A 20961-nucleotide genomic window follows, 5' to 3' on the forward strand; every position below is an offset into this window, starting at 1 on the left:
ACAATCATACAACATAACTCACCAGTCCACTTCACATGTGAACAGAAAAAAATCTTCATATTTTGTTTTCGCCCATACAAAAAAAGAATAAAGTGTATTAAAATTACACGAGAAGAAAAGGGACAGAGTGCTAATATCTTTCTCGTTTTGTCGTTATCTCTGCTACGTTGTATGAGATGGGTGGGTCGTGAAGTAGGTAGTATGGAAATGTTCTACATGTTTCTGTGATGTTCTTACCATTTGGTTAAGCTAGCATGTCGTTTTTAGTTGACTCTGTTTTTATCATAAATCAATTAACGAATATCGATTGGACATGAAATCGTCAACATCACTACTAAAGTGGCAATGGCAATATATATTTGTCACTGTCAAATTGTCATGCAACTTCAGTGTGCATGTATGTCTTTTCAGTGCATGCTTGCTTGTATTGTTATTTTTTATGGTGTGCGTGCCGCCGTGCTTTGTGCGTGAGTACTTTGTATACAATGTGTTTTTTGTATTCTAATAATATCCTAAACAATCAGCCAAAATTCTCATATCCTCAATTTTATTTACAGTATGGCATTGCCTCAGAAAAAATACTACCGCCAAAGAGCTCACTCTAACCCCATTGCTGATCATTGTTTTGAATAGTAAGTTATTTTATTCACCATCTTTCTCACGAATAATCAATTTTCAACGTACGTACGTACAGCACTGGGGTATTATTTAATCTGTGGTACAGCATATCGTAACTATCAACCCCAAGATCATAGCGTCGTTCGATCTGATCTGAATATGTTTTGGTATGGCCATATTTTAATTTATCAAACAAATAAAAATAAAATTTATTTTAGCCCTGTACATCCAGATAAATATGACTGGTCAGCCATGTACCCCATTTTGAAAACGGATGAATTTAAAACGAAGCAAGTGGAGTTCTTAGATGTTGGTTGTGGATATGGAGGTTTATTAGGTAGGTATTTAAAAATCTTGACTACTGTGCAAATATTTCGAATTGGTTGTCACAAAAAAATTCTATTGTGATTGTATAAAATCTAATTAAATTTTATTAGTTTTGAATTTTATTTTCAGTGACTTTGTCAACAATGTTTCCTGAAAATTTAATGTTGGGTTTGGAAATACGTGTGAAAGTTTCAGATTATGTAAATGATAGAATAAATGCATTAAGAGTACAGCATCCCAATCAGTATCAGAATATTGCAGTTTTACGAACAAATGCCATGAAATATTTACCTAATTTTTTTCATAAAGGACAGGTCAGTAAACTTATTATTATATTACAGGGTATTCAGGGTTACTTTATTTAAAAATTAAATAAAGTAACCCTTACAATCTTGTATCCCAATGTTTTAAGGTTGAAAATTGAAGAAAAATTTTGAAAAAGAACCATTTTGATTTTTGTATCTACAAATAAAACTACAATAGTAAAATACCTACCCCCTTATTCTTAAAAAAGTTTAAGCATAGGTATTGTTAAGCTTAAATATCTTTTGTCAAATATAAGAAAGTGTATGTATGGTGTACATCTAAATCTATTGTGTACATAGACTTTCTAATATTTGACCATGGAATAAATAAATAAAAATTAAATTAAAAATTAATTTATTTCATTTACCACAAAGTGTACAAAGATACATTTTTAGGACTCTCTAGTAAGCAAACTATGCTTGTGTCAGAGAATCCTACTCTTTCTTAACATACATTACTAACACTTGTTGAAAATAATACAAAATAAAAGTTTTCATCTTTCCTTAACTATATGTAAATATACAACTATATATACATATAATATATACCATATATATATATATATATATATATATATATATATATATATATATATATATATATATATATATATTTCAAATTAAGAGGTTTCAGCCAGCTGCAAATCATTTTATTATAAAGTTTTGCTGAGCTGTAAATTGCCTTGCAGCAAATTTCGTTTTTGTGTAAATATGTTGAGTTACTTTATCTTGTCTTCTATTTGACCTGCATGCAAGGGCTTAAAATGCATAACAAGCATACAGCGCTGACTTCTATTTCAATAAATTTTGTTTTATTTGTTCCACCCCATATTGATATGCAATATCCAATAATTGATTCCACCAAAGCAATGTAAACTTGATTTATTAATTTTTTGTTCCTACTTTTTATTTTTCTCAAAATTTTTTATTTTTCTGTTTCAGCTGAAGAAAATGTTCTTTTTGTACCCAGATCCACACTTCAAGAAGGCAAAACATAAGTGGAGGATAATTAACAAATGGCTTTTGTCTGAATATGCATATGTTTTATCTGAACAGGTACTATTTACTAAGTACCCTATTTGTTAACAAGTAATTGGTACTTGGACAAAATGTTTTGGTAGATCATTTATTTACATCAAAAATAACTTCTAAATGCTAAGCAGGGAAATATAAAGTTTTTCTTAGGACTAATATTAATCTTATCTTACATTAACTTGTTATGTAATTCAAACTATAACCAGAAGTTAATGAATGTGTTTTTCAATTGAATTTAAGTTGGGTTAACCCAACTTGTCAAAACTTTGGATGTCATAAACTTTCACTTTAACAAATTAGGTACGTACATTACCCGGCATCTAACTTGGCAAGATTTTAGCGTAGTGGGGGAAAGTTTGCGCATGTTCACTGCATGCAATAAAAAAGGGTCATTTTAGATTCATAATATTTTTCAAATATGTAGATAGGTTTTATATAGTTTTAAATGAAAATTGATTGATGTAATGTATTTATGAAAAACTAGCCTTCCGTCCGTGACTTCGCCCGCGTGGAATTCGATTACATTAAAGGAAAAAGTCGATTACATAAAAGGAAGTCATAGCCTATATTTATTCCGATAAGTACTTAATATGACTTATCGGAATAAATATAGGCTATGACTTTATATATATATATATATATATATACTAAACAAAAACAATAACAATTAAGAAAAAAGAAACAACGACAACAAGTGGTTCAATTTGAGTGTAATCAAGTGGAGCGAAGGGAACGTAGACACGACACGGGAAGCGAATGTCTAATGACCAGCCATTCGCGTGCATGGACGGAACGTTGTTACCTCATACCCCCGCGTCATTACCTGAGGCATCTAAAAAAACGACTTCTGCGCATCTGACCAATCTCGCCAACTTAGATGTCGGTTACTAGAAAAGAGGAGAGCATGGGGCTATATTTTTACTAGCCTTAGATATATGTATAATAAAAAATTCCAGGGTATAGTTTATACTATAACTGACGTGAAGGATTTACATGAGTGGATGGTGACTCATTTTGAAGAACATCCATTGTTTGAAAGGTTATCAGATGACGAACTGGTGAGTTTTGGCTATGAATGAACTAAACTAATACATAAACTACATAGCAGGAATTTTATTTACTTAATGTAACTGATCTATTAACGACCTTGCAGTAAAGTCCCTGTAGTCGCATTAAGTAAGGCATAAATGTTCTTGTTAAGGTGACACGTCTAACGCCACCGTCACATTTTTAACAATTTCTTTTGTTTATAGACAAAATTAGAGAATCCTCTTTCCCAATTATTCTAAAGTAGATAGAAGCTGAAGAGATAACAAACTTATTTTCGCATTTATAATATTAGGATTTACAATGTGTTGTAGTTGTGTGTTCAAAGTGTGAAAGTTAAATAACATTTAACATTATTGCAAACTAACAACATTGTTAAGTGTCGTCTTGTTAAAGTAGTTTTGTTTTAGTTAACATAATATTACTCAATATAGAAGTGTGAAATCCATTTTTTTCAGAAGCTTGATCCTATTGTTGAAAAGCTGTACGAAAGTACTGAAGAAGGTCAGAAAGTCACTCGCAACAAAGGCGATAAATTCCTAGCTGTGTATAAAAGGATACCGGATAGTTTTGATCTAAGCTGTGCAATAAAAGAATTGTAATAAGTATAATCTTTTATTTTTATTGTAATTTAAGCTTTAAAACATACAAAATATATATTATGGGTCACACATAGACCTTGGCATTTAAACAAAATGATTATTAAATTATCATTATCACTTAACTTCTACAATCAAAATAAGTCTCCAGCCAGAGATAAAACTTAAAACTGTAGTTAATAATGTGATGTGTAAAATTCTTATGGAAGGCAATCAGAAACCAATAGCATCTATAGGTATAATTGTTGTGTTTAGGGCGCAGGGTGTCTAATTCGTAAAATGTCCAGCGAAAAATGTCTGATTCGCGGAATACCCAATATTCAATATTGTCACCAAATAGTGTATTTAGGCGAGTATATACATATATATATATTTAATATAATACCTGAGTATAAATACCTAGACTATTTTATTTAAATTTATGTTATTTTTTTTGTACTTATTATTGAATATTCGACATTCTACGCCTAAACGTTGTATTAAAGCTGTTGGATGACAGCAATAAAAAAAAAGCTTATGATGTTATAACAACTGACTGAACAAAATTGTTCTGAAGCAATATCTATTACTGGCTTCTAAGCTAACCCGTGCTCCTAACTATCAGCGAACAGTTCGCCAAACTTTGGCGGATTCTTTTTCATTGCGGTAAATAAAAGCTCTCTTATAAACAACGCGATGTTCATGCAATCGCGTCGTCATCTGTCCGAGTTCCACAATAGTGTAGAGCCTACTAAGAGCTGATTTATATTAACAATAGACAAGGCAACAGAGAGGTATAATATTTCATTGTCATGATAAGGCATCAGAAGACATCAAGGGAAGACAAAATTAAATTCATTTTGTAAGTTTTTTTTCAATGAGGTTTATCCACCGAGTCAATGGGCGTGAAATATTGAGATCTCTGCGCATATGATTAGCAGCACTCAAAATCCAATCTTTCTTCTCTATCCATTTCTTGTGTGGAAGCAGTGAAAAAACGAGTGCCGCCCATATTTCTCCTTGTTGAGGATACATATGCAATCCTTCTTTGGCCAGGACTAGAGCTTTTATATGATCTCCAGCAATATGTTCAGCAATACTGGCTGTTGCTATCATCTTCGCAGATTCCCAGCAGTGTTCATTGTACTGAGATGAACAAAGTGCTCTTTGAGCGCAACTACTGGCAATCTTTGCTTTGGTATCTGCTGCTCGAAGGCAATACTGAGACATACAAAACCACAATAAAGCATTACTAGGAAAATCATGAAGTGAGTCACTAAGGATTTTAATAGCCTGATCCATGTTGTTTTCACACACGCATAAGTATGATTTTAAGAAACCTATGTCAAATCCAAATTCTTTATCTCTTTCATATTTCTGTAATTCAGTCAAAGCAAGTTTAGAGAGACTTTGATCTGAATGTAACAACCCTAAAGAACAAATGGCGAATAAACAATATGCAGTGGGCTTTTTCTGAGCAACGTTGATGCTGTGAAACAATATAGTTTTTGCATCTTCAGCTCCTTTAAAAATATACATGATACCAGCCATAGCTACAAGCATATCTGCCTGTTCTTCATCGTCATTGCTTAACCATTGTAAGGCAGTATCATATACAGAATATGATTCTTCATATAAGCCTCTTTTATAGAGAGCTAGAGCTAATCCATTAGTTGAATCGAAGCTAGCTTCTGTGATGGCTTTAAAGGTTTTAATTGCTTCATCATATTTTTCCAACCTCAGAAAAATTCTTCCAAGATTTAAGAGTGTTATGTTTTTATTTTCTTCATCAGCGTATTTAAATGCTGTACGATAAGATTTATAAGCTGCTTGAATAAGTCCACACCTTTCTTGTAATATTCCAAGAATAGTATTGGCACATGCATTTTCTGGCTCAAAACTAGAATACCATTCTATTAGATCAATAGCATACGTGACTGCATAAAGACCTTCAATTTCATATTTGGATTCTGGATTGTCTTTGTATTTGTTGCTCTTCAAAGTGCGACACACCCAATCAGCATACCCAAGGGCACTTTCAGGGTGGTAGCCCAACCGAGAAGCGTGTCTGAATAAATCCATAGCTTCTTCTTCTCGAATCACTTCTGCAATCAGGCCTTGTCCGATCCAGCTATGTGGATGTGAGGGCAATGTTGACTGGCCTCTCCAGAAGCAATAGTTTGCCAGTTTATAAAGTTTTAATTTTAAATATAAGGTCCCTAAATTACACCATACTTTAGCAACAGACCATTTGCGAGTTACCAACAATGCTTTTATGAAACAGTGTTGAGCTATGTTATACTTCTTCACAAACAAACAAATTTTTCCAAGTAAGTTCCAGTTACGCCAAAGTGTTGGTTTCTCTTTTATACAAGATAAGGTTAAATTAAATGAAATATTGCAATTAACTTCTTTTTCAGTTTCATGGTAATATGCCAGATAGGCAGATGCCAAATCATATGACGCTAATTGTTGCTTTTGTTTCGCAATACGAGAGTAACAAGCAAATGCTTGAGGAAATAATTCAAGTTTATTCTTTCTGAGGACTTCATTAGAAGTATCACTACATTTTAGAAATGCATATGCATATTTGGTTGGAAGTTTGGTAATGAATATAAAAGTATCAGCCAATATTTTCCAAAGACAAGCATATTGTTTTTGCTTAGTCAAAGCTGTGGATATAAAATTAATAGCATTTTGGGCACAGTCTCTTGCACTACCATACATTTTTACTACAAATTTCTTTTTTGCTACTCTCATCCATGTTTCAGCTAGTCCTTTAAGAGCTAATAAGGAGTATGGCTCTAGTTTCAGAACTTTTTCAAAAGTTATTATTGCATCTTTATACTCTGTCAGCAATGAATGTATGTATCCTATTCTTGTTAAACAGTGTGCTGTTTTATTAGAATCTAGTGATATAACTTTAGTATAAGCTCGTAAAGCAGATGTGAATGAGCCTCGAGCATAATATGCATCAGCAAGACATTCAAATGCGGTTATTGATTTTTTATCATTTTTTATGACGTTTCTAAAATTTATGATTGCATTTTCCCAATCTCTTCTGCTAAGATAATGTAAACCAAGCCTAAAGTTAATCCAAGCTTCATTTGTTTTTATGGATTTCTCTGATTTTACTAACAACTCAAAGTCTTCTTCTTTCATGTTCAATTTAATGTAAGTTTCACTTAAGTTCTTGATGGCATCATTGTTTGAATCTGCTAAACTGTATGCTTTCTCGTAACATTTTTTTGCTCTTTGCAAATCATTTTTTAATTTGTAATAATGACCAAGAAAAACAAATGATTCTGCATGATCAGAATTCAGCTTGACTGCTTTAAGCAGACTCATCAAAGATTTATCATACTGACCCAAGTCCCAGTATGCTTTACCAAGATAGAACAAATTAAGGTGATTATTATCACTGCATTCTTCTAGGAGTTCTATAACATTGGTATATTTGTTTTGTTTTAAAAACAGTTGAGCTTTTAGAGTTGTGTAACATTCTGCTGGCTTTAGATGGTCTAATATATAATCAACAGGCTGGTTGCTTTCAATATAACATGCAGCTAATTCTGCCTTTTCATCGGTTCCTAAAGCATCCAATGGTATTCCTGAAATCACAGATATAGCCTGGCTCCATTTCTGTTGCTTGCTCAATGATAAAAATAAAAATTTCTTTAGTATGAAGGAAAAATCTAGATCCTTAACTTTAGTCAAGAAATTTGAAATAAGCTTTTCTGCAACTGACCATTTTTTGAGCTTAATGGTGCAGTTTATTATGAAAGTGGCTTCAATAGGATCTGCCTGATTATAGTTTATTAGTGGGACACATTGTTTGTATGCTTCCAAATACAGACCTTTATCATAATTTATCATACTCCTTAGCATGCCAGGATAATTTGAATTCTCTATTCCTTCAGTAATGATTGTTATGTATTCTTCAATTGGAAAATTATTAAATGAATTAAATTCAATGTATTTCTTACAAATCTGTTTACAAAGCCACTCTCTTAATATCACTGTACCAGAGAAATATTTGAGTTCAATAATTTCTTTAACTGCTGAATTGAAATCATTTTTCGCAAGTATTAGCTTAGCAATTAATATTTCCAAAGAGTCACTAGGATCTCTAGCATAAATTTTATTAAGAAGCTGTAAAGCTAGGTTGATGTCTTCTTGTTTACACTCAACATCTTTTTTTAATAATTCTATGAATTGCTTTTCCGCAGCTCGCTGTAATTTTTCATTGACTTCCTTATTTAAATAATCAATGAGTATAGTAATTACTTCATTATGTTTTAAGGTGCAGGCAAGTTGACTCAGTTTTGATATCAATTCAAGTGCTTTATCTTCTTCAATTGGTAGTTTAAGCATTTCATTGTAAATAGGAATTAATTTGACTTTGACAATTGGATCCTCTTTTTTCTCATAATAATTTGCCAATCCCTGCCATGCTAATGGTTGATCTGGTTTACTAGCTATTGCTTTTTGGTATGCCAATGGGGCTTGGTCTGTATCTTGAAGGGATTTCCCAAGTAGGACAAGACCCATATAATTTTGTTTATCTTTCCTCAAAATATTCTTGCAACATTCTTGAGCTTCTTTAAAATTTTCTTCGCTGATAAGTTTCCTTGCTTCTTTTAATAAAGATTTTACATCTGCCATCTGCAATATAATTACGAAAATAATTTTGTAAAAATTCTGAAATAGGTACCTGCATGCATGGATATTTATGAGTTCTGACGAGCATCGAATTCAAAATAAAAGGAAACAGTTGTCACTTACATTCAACAACCCCTCACTCACAACTATCTCATTGGATATATTATATTTTGAAATGAAATAAACGTATGTAAGTAATGCAAATGTACTAATATTTCAAAGGACGCACTAAAATAAATTCAATAAACAGAGAGAAACCGGATGAATTGATTGCATGATTGTGATTGATTGACTACGTCAAAATTGACATTCTGTCAATGTTGCTACTTACAAATAATCAGCAGTTTGAGTTGGGTTGAGGCACAGATAAAAATATTACGGGTTGATGGTTGGGGCAATGACCAAAGAGGTTGTGGTGACGGACGGAGATCGGATTTGACGTATCGTGTAAACGAGGCCTTTTCATGGTCAACATGAAAAAAAAAAACATGTTTCCGGTTTTATCTCGACCAACAGCAAGATAGAATTGCTTGAGTCAACTGTCATTAAGTTGGTCGTAGTTTTCAAAAATGTAAACAACTAATTCATAATATTTTGTTTAATTTTTTTCATTTTAGTTAGATCTCTCGCAGTTAGATACTTGTGAAATGGCTACAACGGAAATATTATCTTCCTATATTGAAAAATTGAGTAAGTATGCATAAACGTTCATTGTTAATACTCAACTGAATAGAACAATCCGTAGTTTATGTGTAAAGTACACATCTTGGATTTGTTGGATTTTCAGATCATCCGTTGAAAGAAATCCGTGAACGAGCGTTAAAACTTTTGATTGCTAAACTACAACTCGGTTGGCAGTTTGAAGATGAGCTTTCTGGCACCCGGCAGTTGCTAGAAGCATTACTGGCTTGGTTTCATGTTCTAAAACCAAGTTTGCAAAAAGAGGTTCTTCAATTACTTCTAACTACATTAAAGGTGAGATTTACCATACTTGTTTATCAGCATAGCATCATCTTTCTCATAATCTAGAAAAATCTTAGTCTTTGGATGCACCAAAGTGTCCAACGTATCAAAAGTAAAGTGTATCTCTCTCTTGTACTGAGTAACAAAATACCATTTATGACGTATTTTGTGGCCTTTGAATAGCGCTACTCCCTATCCACCTTGGATGACATATGAGGTGGCTAAGAGACACATAGCCTTGGCAACTGGCAACAATCATTTCTAGGGAGGGAAAGCAACCGGAAAAGAAAGAAATATTCAAAGAAAAAGAATTCACAAATAAGAAAGTATGACAATAATTTATCTCCGATTTGTTATAGGTATAACAATAATTACAAATTACCCCATAAACTTCTAAAAATTGATTTCTTAATCGAAATTAAAATTAGTTTTTAAATAATATTTTATTTCACTTCAGACTAAAGCAGGATCCTATATTTCTAAAGAGTTTGGCATTAAGAAAATACTGTCAAGTTTGGATCGTGTTAAGGAAAAAATTGACCCTGATGCTGTAGATTATTATGAAGATGTTTTGGATACTTTACGGTTTTTAAATAGTGTGCAATCTGATGTGAATGTTGCAATACCTCCTTTGACTATACCATCTGTTACAGGGTAGGTAATCAATAGTAATGTACATACCTATATTATATATAAGGTTGGCTTATACTGTTGGCAGTGTAAGTACACATTTTATAGGAAACAATTATTATGATATTTTTTATTATTATTTTCTTTATTGATTTAAAGGGATTTTGTCACACAGTGACTATGTCATGTCACCCAGTGACTATGTCACCCCTGTAAGGTTTGCTACAAGTAGTATCAATTAATGTGAAGACATAGTTTGATGAAGTGTTTGGCATTGTTGGGTAATGGAGAAGCCAAAATATTTACCAACAGGGAGTAAATCAAGCTCAAAATCGCGACGAGTGCCGCCTCGTAAAATCGCGACGGAGTGCCGCCTCGTTGCGACATATAACATAAAACATTACCATTTTATGATCATGAAAACATTTCTGCTTGGGCTGTTCACAGGCTGATTTACCTACTTATTACTACTATTAGCTTATTTAGGATATAGAACTTTATTCTGGGTTGATAGGTAACCTATGTCCATTGTACTCTTAATTGTTATGCACGCAAAGTTTTAAAAAATGGTTGAATAGAGAAAGAAAGTATGAATTAAGTAAAGAATATGCTATTCTTCTGTTCCTCTCAATCCTGTAATTTTTTTGCTTGGCTTGAATAAGTTATGATATTAGTTGCAAGAAATTATTTTTATTTGCCTATTAATATGGATATAAATTAAATTTTCTGTTTTCAGTTCTGAAAGTGATGAAACCTCTGGGAATGGTTTCTCTACTTTAGGCTCTAATTATCAATCATCAAAGGAAAGTTTTGTAGCAAATGATGAAGTTGAAATCATTAAGGAAAATATGTAAGTGCAACTGTATGTCACTCACATTGTACCTGGGGAAAGTGAATAAAATGTTTGTGCCCCATAAAAATTGAAAAGACATTTATTTATTTACTTATTTCAAACATACAAAAAGGTTTATATTATTTTAATATTGCCAAATTGCGACTTCTAACCACATGTACTTATAATATTACTAGCAACCTGGCTTGGCTTTACCCGGGGTATTTATAATGTATGTATAATATACACTTTCGGAAAGAAATTTTCTAAATAACAATTAATACTTCATCAAAATCCATTGTGTGGTTTAAGAGAACAGATAGACGACCTATAGAGCAACATTGTTTTATGATTTTGCCTGGTCTCAATTGGGAATGTCGTTGCATCTCATCTGACAAGAATTTTTAACTCATAGTCGTCTCAAAAACCCCATGAGGATGTGTTATAGGGCGAGAACCACATGACTGTACTGAAACTAACTGCTACAACTAAATATCCATAGGTCACAAGAAATGAATGGTATTAAAGTACTCTTGTTCCCATGGGTTGATTTATGTTCATCGGACTTCAAAACCATGCTCTTGGTTGAAGATGCGCTGAGGCTCTTAAAGTCAACTCGGCGATGTTGTAGATTCATCCGTGATGTGTTTTTACGTGACTTTCCTGCTGAAATCTTTTTGAATAGACCATTAATAATTAAGGTAAGTTTATTCAATCTACTACAAAATTTATACTACAATAAAGGTAATCACCTTTTTGATCATACTCAGTCCATTATTGTAGTACATTATATCTGACTTTCCTTGGGGACTCTAACATTACGCATGGTGTATGCTCTCGACCAATTATCTAATTATATAAAAGTAGGTAACATCACTTACATTACTTACTGGATACAGGTAAACTCAAAAATACCTACTTTTTGAACGGTTTTCACCAATAGATGGTGTAATTCCTTTAGTACGTAATTTCCTAAACTTGAGCAAAGCCAGAACAGGTGGCTGCTGCTGACAGTAATACATGTTTCTTTATTATTTCTTAATAATTTCAGAGTTTGTTAGCCATATCGGAGGGAGGGAATGCTGGGAGGCCAGGAGAGGCTCTCCAAGTTCTTTTACACATAACTCGTGCATTGTGCCAGAGGCTAAAACAATTATGTTCTATTGACCTAATCCATGAAGCAAAAAGGGTAAATTTTTATTCAAATTTCACGATTTTTTTGTATAAATATCATTGATGAATCATCAAAAAAAAAATCATGCTTACATTATTTTATGCTACATGTGATAAATGTTACATATGTATACTTTGTAACTCATTTATGCAATAAAGTGGTATTATATTATACATGTAATGATTACCAAGAAAAATAAATTGCTTATTTATTGAATTCTTTTGCTGACAAACAGGCCTTCTCTATAATGAGACAAGCATGTTTGCATGCTTGTAAAAGTAATTTAACAAATATTGTCATTAGGTTTCAATAGAGCCTAGAGAGTCTGAGGATAGTGTGAACATGGCATTAGAGCATATCGCCAGTGACGGTGGGCTGCTAGACCAGCCGCGGGAGGACGGCCTGGCAGTGCTGAGGCAGCTGCCAGCCCCTATATACGCACTCGACACATTGCAGTCTGTGCTGGGCACTATGCAAAGGAGCGTTATTTGTGTTGATCCGGCTGATAAGACCGAGTTTCTAAATATGGTGAGTATCACACTGGATTGTTTGCTGCTTTTAAATTAAGATAATAGAGAATAAGTTTCCAACTTTTTTAGTTACTAATGTCTAGTACCGCCAATCTATTATTTGAAAATAGTATTTAATATACAGTATACCAAAATTTCTGCGAAATTAGCGGAGCCGTGGAGTACAGTAATGATATGATATTATGTATATGAATTTTAAGTTATATATTTCGGAAAACATTTTATGTTACATATTACGTTTTGAATACAAATTTCTTACAGAAAGAATTGACAATCTGCATTAATTTAGTGGAGCACCTAGTCCAGTTATTATTAGACTGTGTGAGTGATGAGTTTTGGAGCTCAGACCACACCACAAAAACCCATAGGGATATTAGCCACAAGAGCTGTATGGTCATGCGTCTACTTGGAGATCTATTGATGAAATACAAGTAAGTTAGTTACTAGTCATTTGCAAAGCTACATCTAGGTATATAATATCTACTTCGTATTGACTTCACAGCTGCACTTTCATAAGGAATAAATGCAAAGCTCGGCGCAGATGGCGCTGCCTGACTTGGTGGTAAACACACCACCAGTTTTTACAACTTGCTTTTCGTACATTTTTTATCTTTTGGTAATGAATGGTTTCCAAGATTTCGACACCCAAATACGCAATATAATTACATAAAGACTATGGTGATGTACATTTTAACTGTAATTTATGAAAATTCGAATGCTTTTAATGCTTTGTGGCCATCTTTGTTTAGGTACCGTCAATACTGCAGCATATAACCAAATTGAAATATTTATTTAGAAATTATACCTTCATAGGCACTTTTCACGTCAAATTTAATAGGTATTATATAGGAATTTCTCAAAAGGCATAACTACTGACATTTCGTAACGACCACTGCTTAGAAGAAATGTCGTAAGAAATTCATTTAAACAGTGTCTCAGTGGCAGTCATGCCCCAAGGGTTTAATATTATTGTTTCGTTCATATTTTTTAAAATATAACACAGTACACGGTCAAAAAGTAAACAAAATAAACATTTCCGAAATGAGTGATAACATGTTATCTTGGAGTGTGGTGAAGACACAATTCCAATAGGTCTCTGATATAGAATACAAATGATGTTTCAGTAAAAGTTCGACCGAGGATTCGGAGAGTAGTTCGCACAGCACGGCGTGGCTGCGGCTGGTGCGGCCGGCGACGCGGCTGCTGCGCTGGGCGGCGACGTCCGCGCTGCCGCCCGCCGCGCTGCTGGCCGCATTGCGGGCCGCGCAGCTCGACTACAGGCTGCGGCTGCTGTATCCGGAGTGTGCTCTCGAGATCAACACCGTGCTGCAGGTAACTCACATAGATAAATTTAAAATCATTCATTCCCTAGAAGATGGTGATAAAAAATTTTCAAATTGTAAGGTACAGTATATTAGGAATGACCTTAGTTAAAACAAGGATAATAATTGATACAAGACAAACAGACTAGAATAATAGTTTTGTAGGACACGGTGCCTTATTTAAAACTATTCTCGAACTTTCTAACAGTTAAAATGTTCTTTTTGATGCATATTGTTTTTATATATATTTGTGTTTCACTTAAAATAGAAAGAACTTCACAGTTAAGGCCTGATCCTGAAATCGATGATAAACTTACAAGCATAATGTAAGCTAAAAGAACTACCGGCAAGAATACATTACAGTATGTATTTTATGTTTATCTTGTTTCTTGCTGGAATATATGTACATATTACACATTTATCTGACATAGATTTCAATTACAGTAGTGAAATTATCTACTGTCATACAACAATTTGACAAATACAGAATTCCCATTCACGGGTTTTTTATTTTATAAATTATACTAATTTATATTTTCCAGAACGCGAGGTCATCTGTAGATCAAGAACACAACAGAAAATACAGTGAATTGTCAAAACTGTTTTCAAGTATGGACGATGCTGTTTACTTTATGAGGAACAAAAATAATTGCCGAAATTCTAAGGCTGTTTTGACTTATATCCAGAAATCTTTACCAGTTCTAGAAGTACATTTAAGTGAGAATTATGTGAACGATGCATCTGATATTTTACTTTACAAATTAAAAGACCTAGGTCCAACCGACAAGGATTGGTCTGTTGCACGCAGTGTTGCTCTAAATCTCATGGCACATAATGTTGAATGGGTCCGAGCGAAATTTTACAGCAAAATGGCTGATATGGTGAAGAGTGTATTGATGGGAGATGAAAATAATGACAATGAGAAATGTTTCACGTTGCTGTGTGACGTCGGCATACTCACAGAAATATGCTGTCATGGGCTCTCTTCTAAATCGAAACAGGTGAGATTTTCCTATTTATTTATTTTTATAATTATAATCATTATGATTCATTAAAATATTTTTATTCAGATAACAGGGATTACATTTAGATATAATTGAATATTAGTGTGCCAAAAATCGCATCGAATTTGATCATTCTAATATTATAAATTCGAAAGTGGGAATGATGTATATTTGTTATACGGGTAGAATTTCACACGTTTCATGTTACCATTCCTACTAGAGTGAAGCTCCAGTTCGGAATTAGTATTTGGAATATTTTAGTTTTTATTTTATTTCAGATAGCAGAGAGCTCCTCAGAAATAATGATTTATCTGCTCCGCGGCAGACTGGTTTTGAGTGAGGGCTGCTGGTGGCGGCTGCTGGCCAGCCTTTTACCAGTCCTGCCATTGCTGCACGTGTATGCTGCACATGATACTCCTCTGGGTACGTTGTTCCTTAAGTAGGAAACTTATTCGAGCCATCGAGATCAGGACATTATGTTATTTCATCACATTAATAGGCTTGAAGTCAGTAATAAGTTCCTATAAATTTTAAGGCGATCATTATATTTGTGCTAAATCATCATTTAAGTTACTAATATGATTATTCTTTTCTTTCTTTCTATAACGAGTTGTTTGTAGATACAGTTTGTCAAGAAAGTGAAGAAAATGGATTTTTAACGAATTACATTTTTTTGCCATAGCAATACCATAATAATTGGTCGATCAACACCCAGTCTTGCCAGCCAATAAGAGATAGTGCCCTTTTTTTTTTTTTCATAATTTACTTACGTATTTACGAGAGTTGTATGTTTAAAATTAGAATTCGAAACATCGCATTCTAATTTGAAACATCTTGAAATGTAACTTGGCAGGTGTGGCGATATGGAAGTCCCTGCAAGCGGACATAGCGGCGCGCATGGGAGTGCCGGAGACGGAGCTGGTGTGGGGACTCGTGCGGCTGCTGCTGGGGCTCTGTGTCGCCGTGCAGCTGGAGGCTGCGCACTCTCTGTGTCGGCTCATTGGTACGCTTATATGTCACCTTGCATGTGAAAAGGCAGTCGCTGAATACGTTGACTGCTACAAATCATGGTCTTACTTTGCGACGACGCATCACTTGTGACTCCGTTGTTTTCTATAGATTTTGACACGTGCGTTGACGTACATCGAAACTTCATATAATTTCTTCGTTGTTCTGCGTTGTCTGTCGACGGATGTCAAAACAGCGAAGCGCGACTGAACGATGGGATCTGGCTCATTATCGCGAACAAACATCTCATACAAAATTTATATCGGCATTGGCGTTATGTCGTTGTTTAAACGCCTTCATTGATAATTTTTATTATAAATGAGCATAATTCGACGTAAGCGACTACTCTCCATAAGGTTCCTTTTTTCTTAATATCTTAATAAATCTTTTACACATACGTTTGACGCTAAAATTTAATAATAATATCCTGTACATTGATATGGAAAGTCTACATAATGTGCGATTTTTTTTCAGAGGACGATCGATATTTGCCTCCCAAAGAATCTCTTAGAGCCGACATTTTAATGAACGCAATAAGACGGATTGAACCTCAGGATTTTAACATCGACTTCACTAGTTCTCCGTCAAAGACGACGCAGGTTTGTTATACATTTGTGAATAAAATATACTTTCACTTAGCTTAACTAAATGGTAACTCTTGAGGGTAGGTTAGTAAGATAGCTGAATGTTACTATATTGGTTGGGGACAACAGCTCAAGCACCAGATGGATGATTAATGCAAATATTACTACTAATTTATGACAAACGTGTTAGAAATTGGTACAATGCTCCTTTTTATCTATTTCGTTCATTACATTAGACTACAGTAGGTTTACAAATAATTTCAAAGAACCGCTTTTTTAACACCAATGTCATGTCTTTTCCATTTGCTTTCAGACAACAGGACTACTACAAATGTTAGATGTGTTGAAACAAGATATAATCTTGAATGAAGACGGGGATGAGCTGATGGTCCAAGATTCAGTTCCCGCACTGGAACCGTCTCTCCGTCGCAGTACATTGCAGCAGTTAGCGGTGATGATGCGGCAGGTATGGTTTATTGTCACCACAGTGATTATTGAGAAATTATAGTAGTTTGTAGCTTTGAGAATTAAAAAAGTTGTACCGTAATGGAAGCTAACGTCAGCGAATTCGCCGCTAGGGATGTTTGATTGGTCCGATTGAGGGTCCGTTTAGTAAATGGTTGATTTTCAATTTGCAGCTGGAATTCCATGACACTTTCCAGGAGAACGACGGAGTGCAGCTCATCGTGACTATATTGCGGTGAGTGAATTATGCATGTATTGAGTAGTTGAATATTTGTTGTAATAATGTAACATAGATTTTATTTCTTAAATAAAAAATCAAGTCAAATTATGTGAGAGTTTAGGACGGGCATTGGACAAATAAAAAAAAAAAAATAATGGTCGCGGTCATTATATGGAATGAAACACACAATACATACAGAACTTTAAATCCCGGCAATTCCCATGGTCTGAGTCCATATTATGTTCGGAATATTGCAGGATGTCCCTGATGGTGGACGACTACCTGGCGTACCCGGAGTGCGCGATCAGCTGCGTGTCCATACTCAATAGCGTGTGCTTCGCCACCAGGCACGAGCTGGTCAAAATACCTGATTTACCTAAACTGCTTTTGAGAGGTATGTACATTTGTATGGGAATTTGAGTTGTTTGGTTGATATAATATACTATTCTCTATTTATTTTTTCATTTTCCATTGAATTATTTGTCTAGGAATATAATGCATTCTAAAAGTTATTAAATCTTTATTATTCCATTCTAAAAGTTGTATATTTACACAAATTGTTACAACACCAATTTTGTGTTCTATTAATGCATACAATACTAGTCCAATTAACTTACTAAAATTACAAGTACAAATGCGAAAGTCTCTGTCTGTCGCGTTTTCACGGCCTTGATTCACGATTTTGGTGAAATTCGGAGTATATGTTTGATCTCGGATAATTAACTATATAATTATAGTTAATTATCCGAGATCAGAGATTTCGAGATTATAACAAACATAGGCTTTCACTCGCCGAGTCGCGGGCAACAGCTAGTTCTCAATCTTTGTTTATTTATCTTTTATAGTAATCCTAGTATTCCCCGCCAATGAGGCCGCGGTGGTGCTATCCGCACAAGCGCTGGCGCTGGTCGCGTGGTCGGGGTTCGCACTGCTGGAGCTGGACGCGAGGCGGCGGCGGACGCCGGCGCTGCCGCTCAGCGTCGTCCGCCGCGTCGCGCTGCCCTTCCGCTGCAACACCTACTGGCACACCAGCCCTAATGCGGAACATTCAACCGTTGGTTAGTTTATTTCTCCAATATTTTTATTAAATATTTTATTTGTGACTCTATTTTAATGATTATAAATTAGCTTTATTTTTTGAATATTGTATTTGCATTGATATAATAAAATAATATAAAATTCCAAAATGTAACAAAAAATATTGTACGCCATGACATCGGATGTTTTGTGTTGGTGCCGCTTTTTGCAATGTAATCTTTGAGCATATATATTATTTATTGTAAACTTTTGTGGAGTTTACGAGAGTAGATTTAAATTGTCTTTATCAAAATCAAATCATTTATTCAGAAATTAGGCCTTCATAGGCACTTTTTCACGTCATATTCTAAATTAAATGATGTTTACCAAAGTTACAAACTATTAGCATTTCGGAACGACCACTGCTGAGAAGAAATGCCGAAAGAAACTCATTCAAACAGTGTTGGTCCCTATTATGCCAGAAGGGCTTACTATTTTTTAAATATAAATTTATGTATAATTTTTTATATATATTTATTACATAAATACAAAGGTGGTATTTATTATTTCGTACGTAGAATGGTTGGTAAGCAATGAAGAATGTCGTGCGGCTGTCCTCGTGGGATGGTGGAGCGCGTGGCGCGGGACGCAGGCGGCAGTGCGCGGCGCGGAGTCCCCGCCCGCGCCGCTGGCGCTGCGTGTCGCGCGACGTCATGCTGCAGCGCTCGCCGCCGCCTGTCCCGTCGCCGCTGCTGCGGACTCGCTGCGACGCTTGGAGAATGCCACTACACACGCTCAGGTCATCGAAGCGCTCTGTGTTTTAGAGAGGTATTAGCACGCACCGGAAAATATAATCGAAGTGTGATATGACAAATTCGCTACACTACATATAATATGTCGCCAAACGTTATTTTCTTTTCCTTGGGAATATGAATTAATAAAAGCTCGGTAGATGACAATCTGATTTTTAGTTAGAATGTAATGTAAAATAATTTGATTTGAAAGAGCGCAAAAGTCTTAACTATGGAATGTTTTCCTCGATAGAAAAAAGATAATCTGTTTTTGGATACGGATGCTATCTCAGCTATGATGGATAATCTCAGGTAGAAAATATTTGCCTCGACAAATAATACATTACGTTTGCTGATTTTATTAATTTAAAAATTCACATATCGGTTGAATAGCCACATCACTTACGGAAATTAAATACCGACCTTTTTTCCAGCTACGTGTATCTTTTGCCATCATCGTCAGCGAAGCCCCCCGAGTTCGCGGCGCTGCCGTGGCAGCACCTGCGGCGGTTCCTGGCGGCGCCGCCGGCCTCCGCCCGCGACACCTCGCTGCTCATAGCGCTGATGCAGTTTATGTTGTCTTACATGGACAACCTGCCTAATGACGGTGAGGATACTGCTAATTATTTACAAAATGTAAAGTATTTACCTTGCCTTATTAATTTTGTGAGCTGTAAAATTATGAAGGGAGATTTTTGCCCAGCAGTAGAACACCTAAATGACTCTAAACAAATAACAATAAATATTGATATTATGACGTTTAATAGAGCTATGCTATGATTTATTGCCTATTTATAATAGGGTAGTTGCTTGTGTTTAAAATAAATTGTATGAACATTCATACATTTTACATACTTCATACATTTTAAATAATTCACATAAATTTTATAGTAAGAGTAGTATTTTTTCTCATTAAAATATAATCAAAACACCGTTTGTCTCCAACATTTCTGACGTCACTTGCGCCCACTGTCATATAATTTTCTCTTCAGCTATGAAACGTCGAGCTCCGTTAAATTATTATACATGCCGTAATAGTTATGACAGAGAGAGAATTATTGAAATGTTGCATCGAATAAATACATTATACAAGCACGTTGGTTACAGGAGTTACTATGTCCTGGATAAAATCCTACTTCATCGGAAACGATTCCATAGTCATATCTCTACTTAGTCGAGACCAATTGCACCCACACCAGACATCACAAGACAACATAGAGGTCACTCAACTCCACATACACATCGTCAAGATAGTACTCCGCTGTATTATTGCTCTGGAGAATGATGATTATGACACTAATAAAATGGAGAGTCTACTAAAAATACTGATTACATGCTTGGAAAGGGTCGATTTGAAGAACTTTCATATGTTGGGTAAGTCTGTGCAGTTTAATACTAAATTTGTTGAGCAAGAGTAGAAATACGTTGGATTTTTTAATGACGCTCCGACGATGAAGACAGATTGGACAAGTTATTATACAAACATTCCCACATGGTATTTAGTTTGTCAAATAGCGTATGTATTTATTTAGTAGCTTTTGCCCGCCTACTTGCTGTTTTATTATATAAAGAAAAACATAAGAGTTTATTCAAATTGTCTGTATTGTAATATAATACAATGATTAAATGCAACATTTCGACCGCTGTCACGTCGCCGCGACAAGGATAAATTAATTTGATGATGTCAGCTTTCTATTACCACGATAAAATACATAATTACATGTTTCCTGTCCTATTTGGGTTTTCCCTATCTGTATGAGTTAGTGAACACCAATAAACCGTTCTGCTATTTATATTACTGTGATTGTGCTATCGTTGCTACATCATCAGGAAGTTACTCATGTTTTTG

The 20961-nt window shown here is 34.6% G+C and overlaps 3 protein-coding genes across 4 annotated transcripts in view; 2 read left to right on the plus strand and 1 right to left on the minus strand.

Moving 5' to 3' along the window:
* Positions 1-347: 347 nt before the first annotated feature.
* Positions 348-3943, plus strand: LOC128683532 (uncharacterized protein). Of its 2 annotated transcripts, none has more exons than XM_053769250.1 (7): positions 348-467; positions 558-632; positions 837-955; positions 1075-1259; positions 2193-2306; positions 3242-3343; positions 3791-3943. In XM_053769250.1, the coding sequence occupies exons 1-7, from the start codon at positions 379-381 to the stop codon at positions 3932-3934; spliced, it is 828 nt and encodes a 275-aa protein (XP_053625225.1). In that variant the 5' UTR covers positions 348-378; the 3' UTR covers positions 3935-3943. The 2 variants fall into 2 exon arrangements, with proteins under 2 accessions (XP_053625225.1, XP_053625226.1); XM_053769251.1 differs by having other exon boundaries at positions 3794-3943.
* LOC128683530 (uncharacterized protein) lies at positions 3935-8874 on the minus strand. The gene is made up of 2 exons (XM_053769248.1): positions 8696-8874; positions 3935-8575 (listed from the first exon to the last, which is right to left on the minus strand). Exon 2 carries the CDS (start codon positions 8573-8575, stop codon positions 4766-4768), a length of 3810 nt encoding a protein of 1269 aa, XP_053625223.1. The 5' UTR covers positions 8696-8874; the 3' UTR covers positions 3935-4765.
* A 226-nt stretch (positions 8875-9100) lies between these two features.
* The window catches only part of LOC128683844 (rotatin-like), a 39375-nt gene continuing 27514 nt past the window's right edge, over positions 9101-20961 (plus strand). The window contains exons 1-20 of the mRNA XM_053769845.2: positions 9101-9262; positions 9360-9547; positions 9993-10189; positions 10902-11015; positions 11500-11698; positions 12049-12186; positions 12475-12699; positions 12963-13132; positions 13826-14033; positions 14566-15024; positions 15306-15450; positions 15881-16030; positions 16510-16634; positions 16933-17085; positions 17258-17319; positions 17562-17698; positions 18150-18362; positions 18900-19149; positions 19547-19719; positions 20220-20486. Of these exons, the coding sequence (XP_053625820.1) occupies positions 9220-9262; positions 9360-9547; positions 9993-10189; positions 10902-11015; positions 11500-11698; positions 12049-12186; positions 12475-12699; positions 12963-13132; positions 13826-14033; positions 14566-15024; positions 15306-15450; positions 15881-16030; positions 16510-16634; positions 16933-17085; positions 17258-17319; positions 17562-17698; positions 18150-18362; positions 18900-19149; positions 19547-19719; positions 20220-20486 (3616 nt within the window). The 5' untranslated portion in view covers positions 9101-9219. The remainder of the gene's footprint in view (positions 9263-9359; positions 9548-9992; positions 10190-10901; positions 11016-11499; positions 11699-12048; positions 12187-12474; positions 12700-12962; positions 13133-13825; positions 14034-14565; positions 15025-15305; positions 15451-15880; positions 16031-16509; positions 16635-16932; positions 17086-17257; positions 17320-17561; positions 17699-18149; positions 18363-18899; positions 19150-19546; positions 19720-20219; positions 20487-20961) is intronic.

Source organism: Plodia interpunctella, chromosome 3, assembly GCF_027563975.2.
Source record: "Plodia interpunctella isolate USDA-ARS_2022_Savannah chromosome 3, ilPloInte3.2, whole genome shotgun sequence".
Lineage (NCBI taxonomy): Eukaryota > Metazoa > Arthropoda > Insecta > Lepidoptera > Pyralidae > Plodia > Plodia interpunctella.